Source organism: Mustelus asterias, unplaced genomic scaffold, assembly GCF_964213995.1.
Source record: "Mustelus asterias unplaced genomic scaffold, sMusAst1.hap1.1 HAP1_SCAFFOLD_1351, whole genome shotgun sequence".
Classification (NCBI taxonomy): Eukaryota; Metazoa; Chordata; class Chondrichthyes; order Carcharhiniformes; family Triakidae; genus Mustelus; species Mustelus asterias.
In genome coordinates this window covers 65,071-91,239 of record NW_027591296.1, presented here as the reverse complement: position 1 = coordinate 91,239, position 26,169 = coordinate 65,071, and the positions used below count along the sequence as shown (strand labels likewise).

Here is a 26,169-nt window from a genome sequence, read left to right as displayed (position 1 = left end):
CTTCACACAAGTGAGCTGAATGATGGATATAACTGGGGTCGGCTCAACCTACAATCGGTAACAGAGCAAAGCACTTTAGATGAATTCCTGGCAACTGCAGAATTGGCAGGCACAGAGTTTGTAGCTGGTAAGACATTTTGAATTTAATTCAGAATTCTAAACGTGGAGTTTGTCCACGAATTGCGCTGATATCGGCGAGGGCATCTCAAAAGTGAGACAACAGTTTGTGGTGTAAATTATTGTTTTTTGAAATGGTGTTTTATTAAATGAAAGCAAAGACAATACAAATGAACGGGACTATAATGCTACAAGGCATGTAAACCCTGGAGTAATACATGTATGCACAGTTTTCTCTAGAAATAACCCCTTGTTCCAAATTATATCCCTGATACCTGAACTCAGTAAGATTTCCCCATTCCTGAAACGACATCCACCTTAAACAAATATTCAAGTCAAATCCAGCTTATAGTTACCACACAATGCCAGGAGGATGATCCAGTCTGAGAAGCATCTTTGCCAAGTTAACCAAAACTGCCTTTACAAAGATTTCTTCATTAACTTAGCTGTTAGACTTTACAACGGATGTTTGCTGTTAGCTGGCTTGCAGTGAAATGTTAAACTGGCCCATCTGCTTCTGCAGGAGTTGACAATTAATTCCCGCTGCCTCGGAAAAGCAGCCAGCATAGTTAAGGACCCAAAGAGAAAATGCTGGGAAATCTCAGTAGGTCTGGCAACATCTGTAAAGCTGCCAGACCTGCTGAGATTTTCCAGCGTTTTCTCTTTTGGTTTCAGATTCCAGCATCGACAGTAATTTGCTTTTATCCAGCATAATTAAGGACCCCCAAGCCACCCCGGACATACTCTCTTCCACCACCTTCCGTCAGGAAAAAGATGCAAAAGTCTGAGGACATGTACCAATCAACTCAAGAACAGCTTCTTCCTTGCTGCCATCAGAGTTTTGAATGGACCTACCTCGCATTAAGTTGACCTTTCTCTACACACTAGCTATGACTGTTACACTACATTCTGCACTGTCTCTTTTCCTTCTCTACGAACAGTATGCTTTGTCTATGTAGCGTGCAAGAAACAATACTTCTCACTGTGTACTAATACATGTGACAATAATAAATCAAACTATAGCCCGGGCTCTCTTTGATTCTGCTCTCTGTAAATCAGACTGTCTGTCTCTCCTACATTCCTTGACAACCAGGAATTAGCAGCTGTATGGTCCCCTGACCCCTCATCTCGGTAAACTGCTTCCTAATGATAGGGCTATTTACATCTGATCTTATCTAGATATTTGCTAATCTCGTTACTGGGAAAAGGATGACCCTCATCAGCCTCTTCGAATGTGAGTTACTGTCAGGCAGAGTCACCCTGTTGTTAGGTAGATTACATCTCATCATTTCTTATTAATTCTGAATCTTGTTGTTAACAGGCAAATCCATGACCAGTTCCATTTATGTGTTGTCCTATGTTCTCTCCCTCCAATTAAGATGCATTCTATATTTTCATTTTTTTCTGCCCAGTTTAATTATAGATATAATTCTGCTTTTTATAGTCATTAACACTAAGAGTCGAAGCATGCTTCTAACAGGCTTGTACGTCTGTGTATTGTTAACATTCCTGACTTTCAGATAATTTTGGATCAACTGCTCTACGTTTCTTCCTCCCTTGGTTAAGTGTTTGCTTTGTCTCTGGTCAAATAAACAATTTATTAATATTTTTAGACTTTTTCTGATTCTGCAAACTGTTCTCGTCACCTCCCCTGCTTTATGGGATCTGCTTTCCACCTTAAAAGGCTTTATGCTCCTTTTGCCTTTTTAAAATGCTTTTATTGCCATGATTACCCAGCTTGTAAGCTTTCGCCAGTGTCTTTGACAGGCTGCAGGTCTTTCTCTGGAAAAAGAGATTTTTTTCTACAGGCTGTTCCCATCACTGTGTCTGTGCACTGTTGGAGAACAGAGACCACTCCATCTGACGAAGGAGCAGCAAGCTCCGAAAGCTTATGGTATTTGCTACCAAATAAACCTGTTGGACTTTAACCTGGTGTTGTGAGACTTCTTACTGTGCTTACCCCAGTCCAACGCCGGCATCTCCACATCATGCCCATCACCTCATCCAGAACTTGCAGCTTCACTTTTCTACCACTAGATGAATCTTCGTAAACTTAGTTAGTTTCAATCCTGGTCCAATTCCTGCAGCTTCGTTAATGCATTTAGGAAAATATGCTTTGCTCCAAATTGTCCATAAGTACTATCTGCAATCCACTAGTGGAGACAGTTTGATACAAGTATGTGATTAAATGAGTGACAAAAAGAAGGGTTTTGTTAACCATGCACCTAGGTGTATGATTTTTGATGTGATTTTTAGATGATACAGTATGTAAGAATTTTGTTTCTACATCAGCATTTTGTGGCAGTCGTGCTATTCATTTATCATTGCTGTGTACTTGATTGAAGCAGCAGTGTTCATGCAAATTATTGTTTTGTTGATGGCCTGGTGATGCGTATCTGTGGGAGCAGTTTTAGCATGCAATCATAACTGAAAGTTTAAACTTATCTCTTGATAGAGAAGCTGAATGTCAAGATTATTTCTGCTGAGGACAGAAGTGGTTTGCTGACAACTGAGGAAAGCAAAAGAATTAAGAAGCTCCAAGAAGAGAACAAGCAATTTCTGTGCATTCCCAGAAGGTGGGCAGGTGTTCAAATATTTATCCTTGAGAGATTTTGATTTATGAAAATAATCAAAAGTAGAACAGGAATTATTTTAAAAGTTTGGTTTAATTTCTTCCAATTAATCTTTCCATTGACTCTTGTATCCTTTCCTCTCTCAACAATCCTGTTTCAAAATGCACCTGAAGTAATTTTTTGCTGTTTTCCGACAGAATCTTAATGTTTCAGTATCAAAATTACCTTTTATGCTAATGTTCCAATAGAGTGGATATAGCCCTCCTTTGCGGTTATGTTCATTTAAGTAATGTTTACTTCCAGGTCTTTTAAATGTTTTTTAATACTTTAATGTTTGTTTTTTGTGTTCCTTGTGATATTTTTAAGCTTTTGAGTTTGCAAAGTATTGTGCTTTTGATAGCAATATTGATTTTGCTTAAATAAGGATGATGTACTTTATAAAATCTTAACTGATTTGAGGTGTACAAATATTAACTTGTGTATTATAAAAACCTTTAAACAGTATTGATTTAAACTGAAATGTAGTGTTTGTGTAATAAACTTTATTTTACTGAAATTTTAGTCAAATGTAAAATTAATTTTATTATTGCTTTAAATTAAAAATGGCTTCTTTTTCCACTCCTCCAGTTTTCTGGTGTTAAGCCCATCTTCACGCTGCCCCTTGACAACATCATCTGCGGATCTAAGATCAGTTTCATACGTCCTCAGATAACACCCAGATGTATTTCTTCACCTCACTCCAGTACCTGTCGTCAAGCTGGATGTCAAACATCCGGTTTTACATTAGTTTCAATTTCTCCCAATCTGACCAATATCAACTATCATGCATACCTGCATTACATTATCTCAGCCCCAGCATTCTGCTTTTGAAATCCTCATTCATTCCTTTATCCTTTCCAAACTGAAGTTATTCCAATGCTCACATGAGTTGCCTCCCATCCTCACCTCTCTGAAAACTTGACACATCAAATTCTGTTGCCCATATCCTATCTGACATCAAGACCATCTCGTCTATTACTACTTTCCTTGCTGAGCTATTTTGACTCCTGTGGAAAATCATGAATTCCGGCTGATTGATTTCCAGACCTGCACTTCCTGAGAGTACATGATTGCTCTATTCAGTAGAGTTTTACAAAGTTTACCGCTCAAATCATGCATGTAGTTGGCCAAATTAAAAGTTGTTGAAGTTCTGTCTTGATCTTCTCTTAATTGATTGCCTTGTGTGTAGACCTTATTGGGATGAAAATACAGCAGCTGAAGAACTGGAACAGGCAGAAAGGGAAAGCTTCCTGGAATGGAGACGGCAGCTGGCTCAGTGAGTGTTGTGGATTGTACTAATTGTAATTCAGCTGATGTGCTCAATGATTGTGATTAGAAGTTTTAATAAATTAAATACTAACTTTGTATATGAAAATTACTTAAACCTGAAAACTACCAGTCTCACTTCTTCTGCTTTCCAAGTACTTGAAATACATGATGGTGACTGTTAGTTACTAGTGTCCTGTTGCCTTTTTTAAACAACATTAATTCCATGTCAGATTCGGTGGACTTTCTAATTGGACAATAACACTGCTGCCTTACAGTGCCAGGAACCCAACTTTGATTCCGGGCTTGGGTCACTGTCTGTGTGGAGTTTGCACGTTCTCCCTATGTCTGCATGTGTTTCTTTCGGGTACTCTGGTTTCCTCCCACAGTCTAAATAAAGATGTGCGGGTTAGGTGAATTGGCCGTGCTAAATTCTCCCTCTGTGTACCCGAACAGGAGCCGGAATGTGGCGACTCGGAAATTTTCACAGTAACTTCATTGCAGTGTGAATGTAAGCTTACTTGTGACGCTAATAAATAAACTTTAAAAAACTTAAATAACTTACTTTTGAATAACTAAAGACTCCACTCGTGAAATGGATCTAAAGACCATTTTGTTTCAATTACTGTATTGATTTGAACTTAGAATCTTGAAATTTTAAGCAGAAAAATATATGCTCCTTTATAAATGTACATTTGGAATTTCTGCCACGATTTTCCTGATCTCTCTCTCTGTAACTTTGACTGAAGATTGAATGAAACCTTGGTGAAATGGTGTATATGAGGGGGTATTAGTGAATAGGTGCAGAATATCACTGTAGTTTAACATCTTGCAACCTCTTCCAAAAAATCTCTCAAACAGAAAGAAAGGTCTTAAACATATTAATCATCTTAATTTGCTACTAAACAAACTTTCACTTGCAACTAATTCCAAACAACCCTGAATACCCGTAGTATATGAACAAGATTTGGAAGTTTTATGGACTTGGTATGAGGGTGAGGAAAATCCCGTGAAAGGCATAAAAATGGCAGCACCATGTCAAGAAGCACTTGCCCATTTTAGGTGTAATTTCTGCTGATCCAAAACTGCAGTGAAATAGTAGTGAACTGTGAGAAGTAATAGTGTCCCATTGTCACAGGTCTCTGTCCCTTTTACTGTGATCTGGTACACAAATGTTAACATGAAAGCCACTATACTGCTATGTTGCTTTCAAGTTACAAGCGCACATGAAATTTTCCCCATATGAAAACTTTGCTTGGTGTAGTCCTCCTATTTGAGTTAAATGATCGTGACAATGAGCCAACTTCCAGACTTCTTGAACTTAGAGTAAAACATTCATAGTGCTTTGGCACCACTTTTATTGATATGTATGTTGAATTTGTGGAAAAATGCATTTGTTTTGCATTACATCTTCCAAGAATAACCTGAAAATTAAAAAAAACTATTTCTGGAACACATTCGCTTATTATTATCACTGTGTCCAGGCTGGAAGAAGACAAGAACTTGATCCTGACTCCATTTGAAAGGAATCTGGACTTTTGGCGTCAACTCTGGAGAGTAATTGAGAGAAGGTATGGTATGGAGAAACTACATTTCTTGAAAATGGACTAGTAGGGCAAATACCTGATGTTACACAGATAAGAACTGGGTGGGATTGTTGTCGGTGCGTGCTTGATGGGCTGAATGGCCTCCTTCTGCACTTATAGGGATTCTATGAAAGTGCCATCTGGATTCGTTGTTTTGCTATTCACTTCCAGTATATCCAGATATTATTACTTTCAAAAACTCAGAATTCTGAGCAGAATATTTTAAATTATATAAATGGATGGATATTTATTTTGAATGTATTTTATTTTTACTGTATGTTTCTAGAGTTGTGACCCCACCCTTGCCGGTATTATGAGAGTGAAGTACACAATAGTCGTAAGCTGTATTTTTCTCCCTAATAATATGTAACATGGAAAGCTCTGTGGTATCATGTACTTTATTCTGGTGTACCTTTACTTGACACCTTCTCCAAGTTTCCCAGCTGAGACTGAGAAGTCCTCGTGTGAGTTGCGTGATGTTAGGGATAGGTATTGAATGCAGGTTATCAAAGTTAGTTACAAAAGATCATTATCAATTTATAGGTACAGCTGGTTTGTGTACAGGGTGGTTGCAAACTTGGAAGTTGTGTGTAATGTTTGTACCACTTGATTCTTCTTTTTGTTTCTGCAGTGATATAATTGTTCAGATTGTTGATGCTAGAAACCCGCTGCTTTTCCGGTGTGAAGACTTGGTAAGTAAAAATTTGATTATTGATTCTTGCTTTGTTTTTGGCAGTAGTGAACAGCTTCATCTAATTCTACAGTACAGATATTGTTTCAAATTGAGCCCAAAAGCATAATTGCCCTTGTAAAACCCAGCTACAGATAGTGGTGTAGTTATATTGCTTCACTTGAAATGTCAGGAAGCAGAGAGTTTTAAGTGATCTATGTTTGAATTGCTATATGTTAGAGGTAAGACACAGACTTAAGTGAGTTTAATTTAGTGTTTTTGTGTAGGAAAGGGTAATAGTCTAGTTAGATTCATATTAAACAAAGGTGTTTGCACATATGGGGGGTTTTGGTTTCAGTTCAAACTATTGTGGTGAGTGTGTTTACAACAGGAAAGTAAACATGAGCTTGGGGAAAGAATGAGCAGTTGCTTAGCAACCAGGGGCCACCTTTAAGAAAAAACCTTTTTGAGTGTGTTTAACTGAACCTTTTTGAGTGCATTTAACTGAATGCAAAAGGCAGTTGGCGCTAGGAAGCTAGCGAGTGAACGGCTCTCCGCTCTGCTAGAAACAGGGAAGCCATACCATGGAGTGATGGACAAGGAAGCAAATCCAGAGAAGATAAGGACTCTGAAGATGAGATAACTGACCCTCAACAACCACAACCATCATCCTTTATGCTAGCTATGATTCCAGCCCGCGAGGGTTTCCCCCCGATTTCCATTGACTCCAGTTTTACTAGGGCTCCATGATGCCACACTTGGTCGAATGTGCCTTGATGTCATTGACAGTCACTCTCACCTCACTTCTGGAGTTCAGCTTTTTTGTACATGTTTTTCCATCTTGTTAGTTCCCTCACCAGTCTAGCCGCTATGTCTTTTAGGACTCGGCCAGCTAGGTCTGTGATAATGCTACCGAGCCACTCTTGGTGATAGACCACCCATGTTCAACACCACTTGCAGGAAGTACTGATTCATTAGCTGAGGGAGTGAGGTATGTGGTAACAGCTGGAGGTTACCATACCCAAATTTGACCTGATGCCTGTGGGGTCCAGAGTTGACATGGAGGACTCACAGGGCAACTCCCTTCTGATTGTATTCGACTGTGTCATCACTTCTGGGTCTGCCGGTGAGATTGAACATACCCAGGAATGATGTTGGTCGTAACTGGGAGATTGTCTGTCAGGCTGTTGAGACAGCTCTCCCAATTTTGGCTCAAGCCCCAGGTGTTAATAAGGAGGACTTTGCAGGATTGACGAGGCTGGATTTGCTGTTGTTGTTTCTGGTGGCTCAGTCGATACAAAGTGGTTCGTCTGTTTATATTCCCTTTGGTAGACTTTGTAGAGGTTTAATACAACTGAGTGGCTCGCTGAGCCATTAAAGAAGGCATTTAAAAGTCCTCAATAAGACATTGTTGTGGGTCTGGACACTCAAACCAGGTGAGGATGCAGATTTCCTAAGTGAACCAGGTGGGTTTTGCAATAGTCAACAGTGGTTTTGAGGTCTTCAGTTACTTATTGGATTCAGATTCCGTCATCTCCGTGGTGGGATTTGAACTCAGACCCAGGCCAATCAGCTCCTTCCTAATGAATTGTACCTGTAAGGAATTGGATTTGTCTAAAGACTACACTTGGAAATCTTCTTGTCTAAAATGCATTAAAGCCATATTATTGTAAAGCTTAGATAATTAACTTCATTGAATTACTATATCTTATTGGCATTTGCAACACTCTTGGTAAATTGAAAACTGTGCGCATTTTTTCTTGCTTCTCTATTTATTTTCATTGAATACTTTCTGTTTTGATTATCCCATCTTGCATTCCAAGAAAGATTATCATTCAAAAAGTGCATTCCATACAACTTTCAAGGCAGTTGCTCTTTGAGGTGTTCAAAGTCACGAGGGGTCTCGTGAAAGGTTTAAGAACGAGATGGCACAAACTAAAAGTAATGAGTAAATTAAGCAAAATTGAGATGAAGAAAGATTTTTCTTGCAGCGAGTGGTTAGGATTTGGAATGTACTGTCTGAGTGTGTGGTGGAGGCAGAGTCAATTGAAACATTGAATAGGAAGACGGTGCAGAGTTACAGGGAGAAGGCAGAGGGAATGGCATTGGGTGAGGTGCTCACGCAGAGAGTTGGTACGGACACGATGAGTCAATTGGCCTCCTACGCTGAAACAATTCTATGATTCAGCACCATCTGCAGCTGTCTCTGCTGATCTGGTACAATCCCAATTCTTTTCTGGCTCAATGCAGCTATTATCAAAAAAGCAGCTACATTTACAGATCACATTCCATCCAGCTGCCTTGGCAGTTACTCTTTTCTTTCAGCTGCAGCCTCTTCACTCTTAGTTCAAGCCGTAGTTGTCTCTCCAGGTCTGCTGGTGCTCCAGCTATACTCTACACTTCCAGCAGCACTCAGGTTGCAGCCCCTATTTCTAATTTCATAGAACACTGGCTTCAACCTTTTACTGATCTAACAGGTTGCAGTGTTTGATTCCAGACTGAGAAACTATACTGTCTGTAAGATGTGGGAATATTTTACTTGCACTTTTTAGACAATACAAGATAAACAGAAAAATATTATAGGTGTACAGAATGAAAGAAAAAACAAGGAGAATGAATCGGTCAATCCGCAAGCAGAGAGGGATGTGCAATTTTTAAAAAAAACATCCATACATGTTATAATATATTAAGTGATGAGTTATAAAAGCCACAGTGGTGCTATTCATCCTCGAGGATATTGAAATCTCCTGACACACCCTGTTTTAATTTGTTAATTTCACTTTTTTTCCCCGAACCTTGCGATACCTGTTCCTAGGAGTGCTATGTGAAGCAGGTCCAGAAGGATAAAGACAACATGATCCTCCTGAATAAAGCTGATCTCTTGACACACGAGCAGCGAAAAGCTTGGGCAAGGTATTTTGACAAAGAAGGTGTGCGGGTCGTCTTCTGGTCAGCCACTGCAGAAGAGAAAAGATTAGATGCCGAAGCAAAGGTAAGGTATTAATGGAATTTAATTTAATGCTTATGAAAGAGGTATGTAAGAAAATGAATAATGAGAGATATAATAATGAGTGGAGGGCATTTAGCTCAGCAAATATAGAAATCATAGATACCCTACAGTGCAGAAGGAGACCATTCAACCCATTGCGTCTGCACCGACAACAATCCCACCCAGGCCCTGAGCCTGAAACCCCACATATTTACCCTGTTAATCCCTTTATCAACACATCCCGGAATACTAAGGGGCAATTTAGCATGGCCAATTCAGCTAACCTGCTCATCTTTGGACTGTGGGAGGAAACTCCACGCAAACAGTGACTCAAGCTGGGAATCGAACCCAGGTCCCTGGAGCTGTGAGGCAGCAGCGCTAACCACTGTGCCACCGTGCCGCCCAAATATCATCCCTCTTGTATCCTAACTGTCGTATCACAGCCTTCAAATTTATTGACAATCTAGTTTTTCATTCTATTGATGTATGAAAATCGTTTTTTGCTTGCCACCTCACCTACATTGATGTGACAATTATAATCGGGGTGTGAGCAAGGGTCTGTCATACAAGCAACAGAAAATGGCATCACGTTTGTGAATAAACACGTTTAATGGTGTTTTTTTCCCCTGGACACTGGAGCCAGGTTTGTGCTTGTGTGATGTCCTGGCCTTGTGATGCCATCCTTTGTGATTCAGTACACCCACGTTGGTAGAACTCATTTAACAGCTGCTTATCTGCTTACCTGCCATTTTAATAATGGAATGATGCAGGCTTCTCTGAAAAGGGCAGGTTAAGTTTAAGGGGGTCAGAATGTGGGGAGAGAAATCTGAACTAAAGAGATTTTAAAAACTGCACCATAATTTTTTCACTGGTTTTTGAGTGTTAGAATTTTGTTATTTTGAGACTAATCCATTTCCTGCTGGTTCTTTGGCATTCCTTCATCAATAGTTTGGTTTAACTACAGCTCTAAAGCATGCCGCAATTCTGGCTGCTGCATGTTGCTATATTACTTAATGTTGTAGCATAACACTTGAAATTATTTTAACGTGTCAAAATTGAAATATTTGTCTTGTTTCAATGTAAGTGTTCTCATAATGCCAGGTTAAAGTCCAACAGGTTTATTTGGAGTCACGAGCTTTCGGAGCGCTGCTCCTTCCTCTGGTGAGTGGTGTCACCTGAGGAAGGAGCAGTGCTCCGAAAGCTCGTAATTCCAAGTAAAACTGTTGAACTTTAACCTGTTGTTGTGAGACTTCTTACTGTGCCCACTCCAGTCCAACGTTGGCATCTCCACATCTTGTTTTAATATTGTCTTCTATTAAACACGGGTATTTCATTGGGCTAAAAAACTCGATCTCAGTACTGTGTTTTATGCAATTAGCCATAAATGTAATGTTCCACCCTAAATGCTTCTGATTTCATAATGTTTAGGGAGAAGAACCAGAGAGAGAGAGAAGTGAAGAGAGTGAAGGAGATGCAGAAGTCTCCAACAAACCTCGCAGTGATTCTGATGCTCAAGAAGGCTTGTGGCCTACATGTGACACAGATGAAGATGACTCTGCAGAATATGAAGATTGTGAAGATGATGAATTTTGGGAAACGTGTTCGGAAGATGAGCAGAAAAATAATATAAGCCAGTCTGATATTGAGACCTTGACTGGCCTTACTAATATAAATCTTGCCTCCACTGATAGCTGTGTGGACAGCAATGATAATGACAGGACTGCATGTACTTCAAGCTCCAATGCAACACAGTTTACAAAAAATTGCATCAGTAACTCGAGCCATCTGATGCAGCGAAATGAACTGTTGGAAATTTTTAAAACTTTGCACAAAGGAAATCGTGTGAAAGATGATGAAATCACAGTGGGATTAGTGAGTGAAGGATCTTTTACTTTTTTGTTCTGGTTATTGTTTATAACATGACAGGCCGGGGGTTTGGGGGGGGACGGGGGGGGGAAGCATTTAGTCCATCCAGCTGGCATTTCAGCAGATCCTGTTTCATTTTTTTCTTCCCTTTCTAGAAATTATTTTAATTTCCTACTTCAATTTATACATTTGTTCCTCTGTTCCGATTTTCCTACTTTTTTTTATTCTACTGTTTTTTTTAAACCTGTATTTATTTTGTTGCTTGAAGAAAAAATGGAATAGAGCTCTCGAGATAATAAAGAGACAGGAGCAAAAATAAAATAAAACAGACTGCCTCCCAGTTGATGGGGTGGGAACATCAGGAATTTGGTTACTCAGGGTAGGTCACGAGGTAACCAGGACAGGTGGCTGATGCAAGTTGGAAAATATGTTAAGTGTCGATTAAACAGTTTTTATAAGAATGTGTAGTGTTGGGAAGGGGATAGAAACCTGGTAAAGCCAGCTACTTGGGAGTTAGCTGATGGGTCAAATAAAGTCAGTGCACGTGCACAGAATTTCAACTGTTCAGTGGGCAGCTTTACAAAAAGTTATGAAGTAAAATTGTTAATATTGGCAATCAGTTAAAATATTTCCAATGTTTTCTTCAAGTGTTAAGTTGGATTATTTTATTTTAAGTCCATTGTTAATAGTCAAATCCCAAATGTTGGCATAACACACCTGCTGGTTGTTATAAATGGAAAATACAAATTGTACCTAATTCCATTCTCTGATGCGTGCCTCAGCTTAGTTAAAGCCAATCTAAGACCTGCAATGTTGAAGTTTGATATATTCAGCTGGTTTTTTTTGTAAGCACTTGCCTCAATCTCTACAATGCAATCTTGGATACTAGGTATCTTTTAAACATCTACTTTCAGTAGTCAATTGTCTCTGCTATTTTTGTTTTACAGATAATGATGCATTGTACATTTCAATGTGCTTCCATTTAGGAGATGTATGATGTAAATTGGGAATGTTTGATTACTGCACTGTTTGTATTGATATTTGTGTTTTGTGTTTAATAGGTAGGCTATCCAAATGTAGGCAAAAGTTCAACAATCAATACCATTCTTCAAAACAAAAAAGTTTCTGTATCAGCAACTCCAGGCCATACAAAACACTTTCAGGTAACTTTGTTGATAAGCTTTAGTGCTCAGTTAAATTTATTGATTTACTGAATTATTTTAAGCAATAGTGAAGATTGGAAATTGAATATCTTTCCATGTCAAAATTAAGCATAAGCATTTCTAGATCAGTTATAACACACGTTAAATGCAGAGTAAAGCTCCTCTCACTCTATGCTTTAGAAGATGCTGAATGCACCATTGTGACATTTTCAGTTGTCAGATTTGCTGCTGTGCATGTATGTTTGCTTAAAACGTTAATGTGGACTTGTGTCCACAAAGAATTGAACTGACGCTGTCTTGATTCGATGAGTAGCTTTATAACCGTCTGGGGGAGGTAATTTTCAATCCATCTGTCAAGGCTGCGTACATTTGGAGTGAACAGCAGTGTTTCAACTTTTCTGAAACAATGCAGATGTATAATTATATTTGCAATTAAATAGTTTTCTGTCTAAGTATGAGCAGTTGGTGTATCAAGCATTTGGGTAGTATCCTGAATCCAATCTTAAAAGGTTCAGCTAACTTCCACTGAATAATTTTCTTTCAGACACTGTATGTGGAGCCAGGTTTATGCTTGTGTGACTGTCCGGGCCTTGTGATGCCATCCTTTGTCTCTACCAAAGCAGAAATGGTCTGCAGTGGAATATTACCCATAGACCAGATGAGAGACCATGTGCCACCAGTCTCCTTAATATCCTTTCTAGAAAGTTAAATATCCAAATTTGTTGAATTTACAAAGTATTAATATATTAACCAAGAAAAAATAATCTGTCTTTTGCAAACAGTATTCCTTATTAGCACAAATATACTTGGGAAGAATTTCAACAAGAAATAACCAGATATATTTCCCTTTCCTGAGAAGAGTTTTCTTTTTAGTTAAAACTGCAACCTCATGGAAAGGCTTGTGTAACGGGGGCTCTTCGCCAGCAAAAGATTGTGCTTGAACATTTTTTATTCATGCAAACTGAGGGAATTAATTTGCATGTATTGCTGGATGGGCATTGAGCTCACCCTGATCACCCAATTGATAGTTAATTTAAGTAAATCTTTTCATACTTGATATGTACCATCTATAGTTTCCATGAGACTGCGTTTCCGATGACAAAAACAATAGCTTTCACCAAAAAGGAAGCATCCTTAGCTTATTTATTTATGTTGGGGGAGGAAGGTGGACGCTAGCAAAGAGAATTTCAATAGTTTCTTCCCTTCCCCCTCAGTATTTTTACACAGAGCCCATTTACCTTATCACTGTACCTTTGTCTTTAGAGTATGCGAGATGCTGTGTATATAAGTCTTTCCTGAATCATCTTTGCCTAATTAAACTTGATTTAGTAGTTTGAAGATGTTAAATTTTTGAATAAGGTCTGAAGATTGTGGAAAATATTCTTGTGTTTCCTCCTTTAATGCTGATTATGCTGGCCAAGATTTTGCAGTCAGCAGCAAAGCTCAAAGAAAGCTGCCCACAGAGTCCTAATGAGCTCTGTGACATGGATTTCATCTTTGCTAACCTTTAATTTGATCTTACCAGCTATAGGGAGTCCCTAGCTTCCAACGAGTTTCATTAAGTAGGCTAAGCAGCCATCATTATAGAATCCTTCTGGGAAGTAACAGACAGGCTTAGCATTAGCTCTAATAATTTCACAAAACTAAAAAGCTGGAACATCCACTTGGGTTAAGTTGGAAGATGAAATGTCATTAACTTGTTTTTAAACATCTTTTAAAAATTTATCATGGAACAGAGAAGTTTGGTATTCTGCAAATATAAAATGTAGCTTTTTACGGCCAGTGAGGTGCTTCAGCAGTAATTATAATACACCATCAAAAACTTGGTTACACCACATTCAACAAGGTTTAACTATTTTTCGACACACACAAACTGGATGTTCATATCTCTTCAGCGATTTATAATCTCCAACTGTGAGGATTTCAGCAGTGCTCTCGATGGAGAAGTGGGGTGTTGTAACACTTAACTTCACATATGCAGCCACCAGACGTTGCTATTAGTCAGTGCCCACAGTCATTACTATGCCAGACTGTCTCGTCATCATACAGCCAGAAAAATCAGGCTGTTATCGCCATACTAAAATATGAATTGTATATCGTGAAAAGATGCTTTTCTGTATAAAACGTACAGTTAATGATGATCTTAGTCCCTCAGAAGTTGACCTGGAATACTGAAGAATGTAGGAATGGATGTGTTGGTTGTATTCTGCAGTAGACATTGTTATCGACCAGTTGCAAATTAAATTGTGGTGTGCAACACAAAGAGAAGAGCAAAGCTGAAAGAGCTGGTAAAAGTAGAAATGTTGGATTAGGACTTTATTTTTTTGGATCAGTGCTGTGTGACCATACAATGGCGACAGACACAATGCTGATTGTTCATCTTGAGTTTCTGAGAATCCAAAGAGCTTCTACAAATACATAAAGGGCAAAAGAGTAACAAGGGAGAGAGTAGGGCCTCTTAAGGATCAACAAGGTAATCTTATGTGCTGATCCACAAGAGATGGGTGAGGTCCTAAATGAATATTTCTCATCAGTATTTACTGTTGAGAAAAGCATGGATGTTAGAGAACTTGGAGAATTAAATATTGATGTCTTGAGGAGTGTACATATTACAGAGAAGGAGGTGCTGGAAGTCTTAAAGCGCATCCAGGTAGATAAATCTGCAGGACCTGATGAGGTATATCCCAGGACATTGTGGGAGGCTAGGGAGGAAATTGCGGGTCCCCTAGCCGAGATATTTGGATCATCGATAGTCATGGGTGAGGTGCCTGAAGATTGGAGAGTGGCAAATGTTGTGCCTTTGTTTAAAAAGGGTTGCAGGGAAAAGTCTGGGAACTACAGGCCAGTTAGCCTCACATCTGTGGTGGGTAAATTGTTGGAAGGTATTCTGAGAGACAGGATCTACAGGCATTTAGAGAGGCAAGGACTGATTAGGGACAGTCAGCATGGCTTTGTGAGTGGAAAATCATGTCTCAAATTTGCTTGAAGGGGTAACCAAGAAGGTAGATGAGGGCAGTGCAGTTGATGTTGTCTACATGGACTTTAGCAAGGCCTTTGACAAGGTTCCGCATGGTAGGTTGTTGCATAAAGTTAGACCTCGCTGGATCTAGGGTGAGGTATCTAAATGGATACAAAATTGGCTTCTTGACAGAAGCCAGAGGGTGGTTGTAGAGGGTTGTTTTTCAAACTGGAGGCTTGTGACCAGCGGTGTGCCTCAGGGATCAGTGCTGGGCCCACTGTTATTTGTCATTTATATTAATGATTTGTAGTAAGTTTGCAGATGACACCAAGATTGGTGGCATAGTGGACAGTGAGAAAGGCTATCTCCAGTTGCAGCGGGATCTTGATCAATTGGGCCAGTGGGCTGATGAATGGCAGATGGAGTTTAATTTAGACAAATGAGAGGTAATGTATTTTGGTAGATTGAACCAGGGTAGGACTTACTCAGTTAATGGTAGGGCGTTGGGGAGAGTTATAGAACAGAGAGATCTAGGGGTACATGTTCATAGCTCCTTGAAAGTAGAGTCACAGGTGGACAGAGTGGTGAAGAAGGCATTCGGCATGCTTGGTTTCATCGGTCAGAACATTGAATACAGGAGTTGGGACGTCTTGTTGAAGTTGTACAAGACATTGGTACGGCCGCACTTGGAATACTGTGTACAGTTCTGGTCACCCTATTATAGAAAGGATATTATTAAACTAGAAAGAGTGCAGAAAAGATTTACTAGGATGCTACTGGGACTTGATAGATTGAGTTATAAGGAGAGGCTGGATAGACTAGGACTTTTTTCTCTGCAGCGTAGGAGGCTGAGGGGTGACCTTATAGAGGTCTATAAAATAATGAGGGGCATAGACAAGGTAGATAGTCAATATCTTTTCCCAAAGGTAGGGGAGCCTAAAACCAGAGGACATAGGTTTACGGTGAGAGGGGAGAGATACAAAAGTGTCCAGAGGGGCAATTTGTTCATAGAGGGTGGTGAGTGTCTGGAAAAAGCTGCCAGAGGTAGTAGTAGAGGCGGGTACAATTTTATCTTTTAAAAAGCATTTAGATAGTTACATGGGTACGATGGGTATAGAGGGATATGGGCCAAATGCGGGCAATTGGGATTAGTTTAGGGTTTTTTTTAAAAAAAGGGCAGAATGGACAAGTTGGGCCGAATGGCCTGTTTCCATGCTGTAAACCTCTATGACTCTATCTCAGCCATGATGCTCGGGAGTGATTCCACTCAATAGAAATTGGGGGCTGGATGTTCAAAATTTGGAAATGTTGTTGCCTGCTTCTAAAGTGCTTCCTGGGCACAGGCTACTGTAATCCGATGAGACATTTTCTTTTGTCTTGAATGAGTGTGTGACTTTCAATAGTTTCTTCCTCTCCCCCCTCACAACAATGGGCTGAACAATGAGAGCGAAACAGGAGGAGCAGATGTGTGCTGTTTTAGACTCTATTCTCATAATTAATTGAAATGGAAACCATAGGTGTTGGGTTTTTTTTTTTAAGTGCCAGTCCAACTTTTTTTAAAAGGATGCGGCATGTTTTCTCTGTTCCTAAAATTCTGCTTTTCTTGAATATAAATTAGATTTCTGAAATAATTGCCTTGTCCTTTCCTCCTCGGTGGTAGTAATTTCTCATTTGTTTTTGATTGTGAGATGCTACCTATAACTCCTGATTTCATCACTTTTGAAGAGCGTGTAAATGCTTTATGCACATTAGTAATCTTCAGTGATTGAAAGAATCAATTCTTTTGATTTGGAAGTGATGGGGTTCCCAAGAGACTACTGAAGAAAATTTGAAAAATTGTGCATTTTTGCTTTATCAGTTAATAACTGCATTTCTTGCACCTTGAATATTTTTTTATTCATTCGTGGGACATGGGCGTCGCTGGCTGGCATAACCTGGTGTTGTTAAACTTCTTACAGCATTTATTGCCCAACCCTAGTTGCCCTCAAAGGTGGTAGTGAGCTGCCTTCTTGAATCACTGCAGTCCACATGCTGTGGGTTGACACACAATGCTGTTAGGGAGGGAATTCCAGGATTTTGATCCAGCGACTGCAAAGGAACGGTGATATATTTCCAAGTCAGGATGGTGTTTTGGTGGTGGGGGGGGGGGGGGGGGGGACTTGCAGATGGTGGTGTTCCCATGTTTCTACTGCCCTTGTCCTTCTAGATGAAACTGGTTGTGTGTTTGGAAGGTGCTGTCTAAGGATTTTTGGTGAATTGCTGCATCTTGTAGATAGTACACACTGCTGCTACTGAGCATTGGTGGTGGAGGGAGTGAATGTTTGTGGACGGGGTAGCAATCACACGGGCTGCTTTGTCCTGGATGGTGTCAAGCTTCTTGAGTATTGTTGGAGGTGCACTCTTCCAGACAAATGGGGAGTATTCTATCACACTCCTGACTTGTGTCTTGTAGATGGTGGACAGGCTTTGGGGTATCAGCAGGTGAGTTACTTGCCGCAGTATTCCTAGCCTCTGACCTGCTCTTGTAGCCACTGTGTTTGTGATGAGTCCAGTTGAGTTTCTCATCAGTGGTAACCCCAATGATGTTGACAGTGGGGGATTCAATGATGGTAACACCGCTGACTGGGGGGAAAGGGGGGGAGGGATCAGGATATTGAATTCGATCAGCCATGATCAAAATGAATGCCAGAGCAGGCTCGACAGGCTGAATGGCCTACTCCTTCTAGTTTGTATGTTGCTATGAATGTCAGTATAATCATGGATTAGTTTACATTTGGCAATTACATTAAAGTGTATCCTTACATAGATCAGTATGTAGGGGATTTCATACAATAAATTCACACATAATACAAAAATACTTCAACGGGACTACTGTGCTACAATTTGAGTTTCTTCAGATTATTTTTCTAGTGCTTAATGCAAAGGCATTACAGACAATTTATTCTTCTAAAGTGAAGTATAACAGAGTATGTAACAAAAAAGCATGTCTTACACAAAGAATAGGTTCATTTACTGTTTCTGATTTTACATGTAGAGATGTCCATGTAAATTCAAATAACATTGGTCATGTCAGTCTTGTCATCAGACTGTCCATCAAAACAATCAATAACAATAAGTCATTGTGCGTTTTATGACTGAAGATGTATCTTTTCCCTCAGAAGCTGGCACCAACACATGTTACTCTGTGGTTATGTTCACCACTCCCCAACAGTCACAATCTTTCATAGTTGTGAAACTCATTGGTAGTTGTCAGCAGCCTGCCCTCACTCTGGTCTCAATCTCCTGGTGTTCTGCGGTACCATGTTCCCTCAGCACCACTCACTCAACTCAAGTGCTCCTACAGCTCTTGCAACACCTTATCACCCACAATACCGCAAGATCACCCAGCCATTAACTAGATGATATCAGGAGCTTTCAGATTGGATGAAATGGTGTAACTTGTCTTACATCTTGGTTAGCTGGCATTTTTGATTTAACTTTCACCTTCTACTTCTGCTATATGCTAATGTTAGAAATTTTACTGTGGTACATGAGTTTCTTATTGTCATAAAATCTTTTCAAATAAGATCTTTGCGGAATCCACTTGCAAGTCTAAAGTACTCTGTTCAGACAATGGATGTCAAAGATCACTTGATGGTCACCATAGTTGTCTGTGTTAGGGCTATCCTGATTAGTATATGTTGATGATTTAAAAGTCCAGTGACTCAAATTAAGTTGTTTCTAACACCAGGATAGACTGAGCCTTCTCTTACCTGCTATATAATAAGGCAATAAAAGTTCTTTTTTTTTCTAACTCTGTATATTTATTTTCATGTAATTGACAACATCACTGAAGAAATGGAAGTAAGAGTTGTTCTGTTTATGTAACTATGAGCCATTGGTGGCAAGAGCTTTAATTTGGACAATTTTATATCTTAGAGGCTAGCTGTGAAATGTCATGAGGGAAAATTAAAATGGGAAATTAATATTACTCGAGTGTTTTAATGCTTTCATTATTAACTTTTGGTTTAATGGGAATTCTCACCCCCTGTCCTGCAACAAAACTTGGTGATAACATCTCTAGACCCACCAAATGATGTTACTGCTGCTGTCACTAATTACATTTTGTGAAGGAACACAACAATTTCCTAATAATGCTTTAAAAAGTATGGAACTAATGGAAGATACTTGAGCAGCATGGGAAACCTCTCAAATAATAAACCCTTGTCAAAATGATGTTCCCTTTTACCTATCCTATTCAAACGAATAAATTGTCAGTATTGCCAGTCTTTAGAAATTACGTGATCATTATTCTCAGCTGTCACATTGTTCCTTTTGAAGTGCAAGTATGAGTTATCTACTACAATTGAAGTTTATTAAACTATTGCCTATTATTACTGAAACACTTCTGTTTCTGGTGTAATTATATAAATAGAAATTGTTGGATTGACATAGCAGAACATCAACATTGCCATAGAGAAAATACAGCTCAATAATTTAGGTGTTGACCTTTTAGCACCATTCTGATAAAGAAGCAATACTCAACCTATTTTATTTTTCAGAAGCCTGCAAACTTGCTTTTTGGCTCCAAATCAGAGTGGACCTGACTAAGCATTATACATTAATGACTTTGTAGTTTGACACTTAGAGCTGTTGATTTAAGCAGACAGAACTGAAAATAAATCCTTAACAGTAAGGTTTGGCTTTAATTTGTTTAATGTGCAGTGAACACAAACTTTTAAAAATATTTTTACTTTATCTGCAGCCATTATTGTGCAGACAATATATCAGGGATCCCAAACTGGGGGTCACGAGATGAGATTTTGGGTTTGTGAGCTCTGAGGCAGCAATGACTACTATGGAGCACGGGAAATGTGGAAACAGCTGTGAGGGTTCCTTTAAATCCTCTCTGTTTCTAGTGGTGGATGTGGCCTAATGGATAGACCTTGGAGGCCTGATCGCTGCTGCGAAAAAAACCTTTGAAAAGATGGGTGTTTGTAAACTCCGAAATGTAAACCATTCCCACCGCACTGAACTTTCTCTCTCATTCCCCCCCCCCCCCCCCCCCCCGTTACCTGTATATTTGCTTTTGACTTGGTTAAAATAATCGCCAGGGTCCCTTGCTACATTTTGTGGGTTGCAGCTATTCCCATCAATTTTTAAATCATGTGTACGTTGAGTTCCTTAACCGGGCTACGTCTGCCAGCATGTTCCAAGACATGTTTTGGAAAGCACGTATGGAATTAACATCATCCGACCCAGAGAGGATGAAGATCCAGACAGGCAACCTACTTCTGAGGAATTATTAAGTGCCTATGGATGTAAGTATGCAATAAATTATCATTTTGTATTCAGTTTGCATTTAAATTGTGGAAAATGTTCACTTTAAGTCATTGCCTGGCTTTATAAGACAATTAGTGGTCTTGATTTTAATTTAGCATAAAGCCACATCTTCTGGAATTTGAAGTATTTATTTATATTTGTTGTACCCCTTTGAACATTCCCTTTGTACCTTTTCTTTCAGCCAATTCATTTTACTTTCATTGAGAGGTTTGGGACAGGATGCTGCCTCATCTGCAATAGACCATTAGGAAAGATGCAAGAGTGGGGCTAATTATCAGTATTGTATTTTGTGCCATTCCATTTCCCTTTGTGGGAAATATTTTTCTCTTTCCCCATGCTTCCCACTTTCAAATCAGGAACTGATTGTAAAGGTGAATGCATGTCATGTACAACATGTGCTATGTATGTATGTGAGTAGAATGTGAGGCCAAGAATTAAAATTTAAGTGGTGAGTCATAGAGAGACTAGAATCACATTCGTGGGCACAATTGGAATTTCTCATATTGGCTTCATCCCCAAAATATCTGATCCTATAACAGTATTTCGCATCTTGATTCTTGACTTCTGCCTGTTCTTTCCTCCTTTTATGACTTGGTTCAGTGCTGCTGAGGGACTCATTTCTAGTTCTAACAAAAAACCTGCACCCAAATTATTAACATGACTCTTTATTTCTAATACCAACGGACCTGTCCTTTGCATTAATCATTTTTATTTTTTGTTTATATGTAAAGACTGTACCTTGTGTTGCTATAGAATGTGAGTAAGCTCAAGTTGCCACTTGATTATCTTAATAACGACCTGGTGCCTCCCAATGTTCCGTTGAGGGAAAAGAGAATGTATTACTGTTGAGGTTGTTATACAGTAAACTCAGATCTGCCTCTTGAACCATAGATTTACATACTGAGTTCCTGAGTGCCATTTGTCTTCTCATCTCTATTCTACTTGAAGGGAGAAGAGAATTTAGTCAGGTCTCTTGGCTAAAAATATTGTTAAAACTTAAATGCCATATTGTCTCAACATATTTTATTTTAGTTGGATATCTTAATTAGACTGGAGTGTAATGTTATTAAGAGCATAATACTCCTAATACAGGAAAAGTCCAATAAAGAATTCAGTGATTCCATTAAACAACATATTGCTATCTTACAGACATGAGAGGTTTCATGACTGCACATGGACAACCAGATCAACCTAGAGCAGCTCGATATATCTTGAAAGATTATGTGACAGTGAGTAAACTGACTGTATAGTGTTAATGTTTACATTCGTGAATGAATACATGCAAATGGATCACCTTTTGCTGTCATATTGTAAAAATAATTGCTGAGATGATCATGCCTAGTTTACTGGGTATTTTCTTGCATACTAAGTTGGAAAACTGTTAAGTAGACTGATGAACAGGTTATTAGATTTCGAAGTATATTTCTCCAGGAATCAGTATTAAGACTAACTTTTCATAAATATTGACAACCTGGACTTGGTTATACAGAATTTAATGTTAGGTGACACAAAGCTTGGAAATGTAGTAAGCAGTGAGGAGGGTGGTAACAGACTTCAGGCGATGCAATACTGAAGGAATGAGGTGATGAAATTTAATGCACAGAAGTGTGAAATTGTGCATTTTTGAAGGAAAAATGAAGGGTGCAATATAAATTAAATGTACTGTTTTAAAGGGTATGTAGACACAGCAACACCTGGGAGTTTATGTAGACTGATCTTTGAAGGTGGGAAGGACATTGTAATAAGAAAGTTGATAGAGGTGTTTAAAATTGAGTGATTTTGATGAAGTAAATAAAAAGAATCTACTTCCAATGGCAGGAGGACAGATTGAAGGTAATTTTAAAAAGTTGGGGGTAAGATGAGGGGGGGGAAAAATTGTGACATGAACTATTATGATCTGGAAATCACTGCCTGAAAGGGTGGTGGAAATATATTCAATCATTACTGGACCTACATTTGGAAAAGAGAAATTTGAAAATTATTTTAACTTGCTTCTAATTGAAGTGAAGTATAATTCATAGAATCCCTACAGTGCAGAAGGAGGCCATTCTGCCCATCGAGTCTGCACCGACCACAACCCCACCCATCCTGAAGCCCCACATATTGATCCTGCTAGTCCCCCTGACACTAAGTGACAATTTAGCATGGCCAGTCAACCTAACCTGCACGTCTTTAGACTGTGGGAGGAAACCGGAGCACCCGGAGGAAACCCATGCAGACACAAGGAGAATGTGCAAACTCTGCACAGACAGGTACCCGAGGCTGGAATTGAACCTTGGTCCCTGGCACTGAGGCAGCAGTGCTAACTACTGTGCCACTGTGATGCCCCAATTCTCCACACTGAGTTCTTAAAAATGTATTTATGGGATGTGGATTTTGCTGGCTAGACCAGCACTTACTTCCCATCCTGAATTGCCTTTGAGAAGATGGTGCTGGTGAGTTGCCTTTTTGAACCGATGCAGTCCTATGGTGTAGGTACACCCACAGTGCTATTACGGAGGGAGTTCCAGAATTTTGACCCAGCAACAGTGAAGGAACGGTGATATATTTCAAAGTCAGGGTGCTGAGTGACTTGGAGGGGAACTTCTAAGTCGTGATGTTCCCATGTGTCTGCTGCCATTGTCCTTCAGGATGGTAGCAGTCATGAGTTAGGCTAAACCTAATGAGCATTAAGTTGCACATAATTATATTTTGTAATCCCATTCTTGTCTGTTTGCAATGATGGAAAATTTTTCCAAAGCTTAAATTTCTACGGAAGTGTTCAGTTGTCATCGTGGCTTAATTTTGAAATGAAGACTACACAAGAAGTATGTATAGTTGGGGAGTTGGCAGATGGTCATCCGAACAGAGAATGGTTTTCCTTGCCACGTCTCAAATCTCCAAATGTGCTTCACATGAAATTATTTACTTTGATGCATTTGCTTTTGATATATTACCAAATACAGCAGTCATTTTGCATCTGGCAGTAAAGTCTCTAACCAAATATGAATAAATGTTCTACTTTGTCTGTTTTCTGCTTTAAATTCCAGGGCAAGCTGTTGTACTGCCACTCTCCACCAGGCATTGATTCCGCTCTTTTCCAATACCAGCATTCTAAAGTTGAAGAATGTGCTGTTTTAGGTGATGAAAATGGTACACAGCTCAAAGGGAAACAACCTAAAGTGAAACAAATTGAAAATTATGTGGACAAAAGCTTCTTTCATCAGGTAAGAAAACACAGCAAATATGATGCACACCATGAATGCACAATTCATGTGGAATGGATTTCAAATGCCAAGAGCCTGATGTGAGTAAAAACAAGAATGCAAGAAATGATTCCAAGCTTGTGTGATCAAACGATTTGCATGTTCCTTATACTTCGACAAAGCACTGTTTATATTGGGCCACAACATCTGGGTTCCAGTGTTGGATTGTGGCCTTCCCCAAAGATGCACCGAGGAATCCTCAAAAATTCCCAAATAAGAGTTTGCATGGCAATTGCTCAGAACGGCTAACTTCCCCAGGACAGTGACCTTGTGCTGGGAACCATCCAAAAATGTAATTTAAATCGCCAATTTCAGATGGTTCCGCCAGAACTATACCAATACTTGGCCTGTCTCAAGAGACAATGGGTACGTGCCAGTGGGTCATGGCACATGTCTGGGCGGGATATACAAATGGGAGTTCTGGGATGCCCCTTCAGAACCCCTTCTCGGTCTTAGTGGGGTCCAAAGGAGTGCAAAGCATGGCATTTGCCACCAGTTTGGCTGAAGGAGCTGCTGGAATATGCTCCATCACAGGGCGCATGCACACACAAACTGAGGGGCAGTTTTTACCGTGGGTAATCCATCTTGCACGTCTTTGGGGTGTGAACACCTGGCAAAACCCACAGAGATATGGGGAGAACATGCAAAATCCACACATGACACCCAAGGCCAGAATGCAGTCCAGGTCCCTGGAGCTGTGAGGCAAAGTTGTTAACCACTAAACCACCATGCTGTCCCCTATACCGATAATTATCCAGAAAAAGTTAGAATTAAAACCTTTTCTGATTAAGTACCCAGATTGTCACCTACAGGACTGATATGTTTCATGTAATTCTGACTTTAAAAAAATATCTCCTTGCAAGTTTTACTGTAACCAGATTAAGATGGTTTCAAGATTGAGGTGCTTGGTTCCCCATTTGCAGGGTCCTTTCATCAATGCAATCCTCAAACTTTGACTTTATTCTCCATCTTTGTGTGACGGAGCTTTAGTCCTGTAAATTGAACCAGTTTTGGTAACATTCTCAAAATTCTTGTAATTGACTAATAAGATATATATTGTGTGCTTGTTAAAGGAGAACATACGTGCTTTGACAAAAGGAGTTCAAACAGCAATGGGATTAAAGTTTGGCATTAACCCAACTCCGATGACTGGAACAAGTGTGGAAAATGTGGCAGCAAAACCATGGAAAAGGCATGGCAACAGAAAAAAGAAGGAAAAATTACGGAGACTTTGTAAACACCTGGACGGGTGAACTTCACTTGCTATCATTTGGGTACTTACCCTAATTAGCTGAACATAACATGGACATTAGGTAATTGGAGAATATGCAGCATGTCACAAGGAAAAGTAATGTGTTATACAATACTTGCTGAACAAAAGAGACAACCTTATGAAATGCATCTTGAAGTAATTCATCGTGATTCACTTGGAATTTCCATCCATCTTCTATGCAGAATTTGTTACAATATCGTTTTTAAATCTTTTCCTAAGATGTGAATACATGATCCTGCTGTTGAATACTGCAGTAAAGAATGCAAAATAAATATGCCTGTACCACTTGGCTTCTGTTGTTTTGATTGTTTGATATATGAAATATTTTCTTAAAAATGGCTACGTACATTTGCAATGTAAAATGCGCTGAAGAAGACCTAATCTCCATATTTTGCAATTAGCAATGGAATGGAGTTTCACTACCTCTTAAACTGGTTGTGCTAGATGAGTGAGATATTTTATTTGGAGTTTATGCTATTGAATGTCAGATTTGGTTGACATTTACTTGCTCTTGCAGCCACTGTATTCAAGTGGCTGGTCCAGAAAACAAGGGTGAGAATTTCAAAATTGAGGCATTATCAAATGGGGAGCCAGTAAAGGTGAGTAAGGATAAGGGTCATGGGTGAAGCTTGGAGCAAGTTAAGATATGGGCAGTAGAGTTTACCAAGAATTACATAAGACATATGCAGTACAGACACAGACAAGTTAGGCCCAACTTGCCCTTGTGGAGTTTATGCTGCACTCTAACTTCCTGACACCTCGTAAATTCACGATTGGATTTCTTCGCGACTATGTTGTATGGTCTCTGATTATGCTCTTCACCTCGAGAGGCAACACAATATCCACATAACCTTAAAGAACTCTATTTGGCTCTTAGATGAATATGGGAAGCAGGCCAGAACAGTATTAGAATCATCAAGCCTTGAAGTAAATAAAATGTGGGTGATGGTTTCAGTGGCAGATGAGCTAAGGTAGGGTTTAGTCGAGTTTCGTTACTCTGGTGGAAGTAGGAAATTGTGATGATGCAGATTTGTAAAACCACACAAACAATATAGTAATATAAAAATTATTAACTGAAACTTGCTGATTGTGTATGCTCAA

At 39.3% G+C, this 26,169-nt stretch overlaps 1 protein-coding gene across 1 annotated transcript; it reads left to right on the top strand.

Moving 5' to 3' along the window:
- On the top strand, positions 1-25,358 carry lsg1 (large 60S subunit nuclear export GTPase 1; the record flags this gene model as incomplete). The annotated part of the gene is made up of 13 exons (XM_078206197.1): positions 1-127; positions 2,573-2,693; positions 3,919-4,005; positions 5,480-5,566; positions 6,213-6,273; positions 9,067-9,243; positions 10,669-11,112; positions 12,168-12,269; positions 12,814-12,957; positions 20,405-20,528; positions 21,700-21,779; positions 23,580-23,756; positions 24,869-25,358. Coding segments are annotated over 13 exons (1,911 nt in total), but the record flags the coding sequence as incomplete, so codon positions are not given.
- Positions 25,359-26,169: the final 811 nt, after the last annotated feature.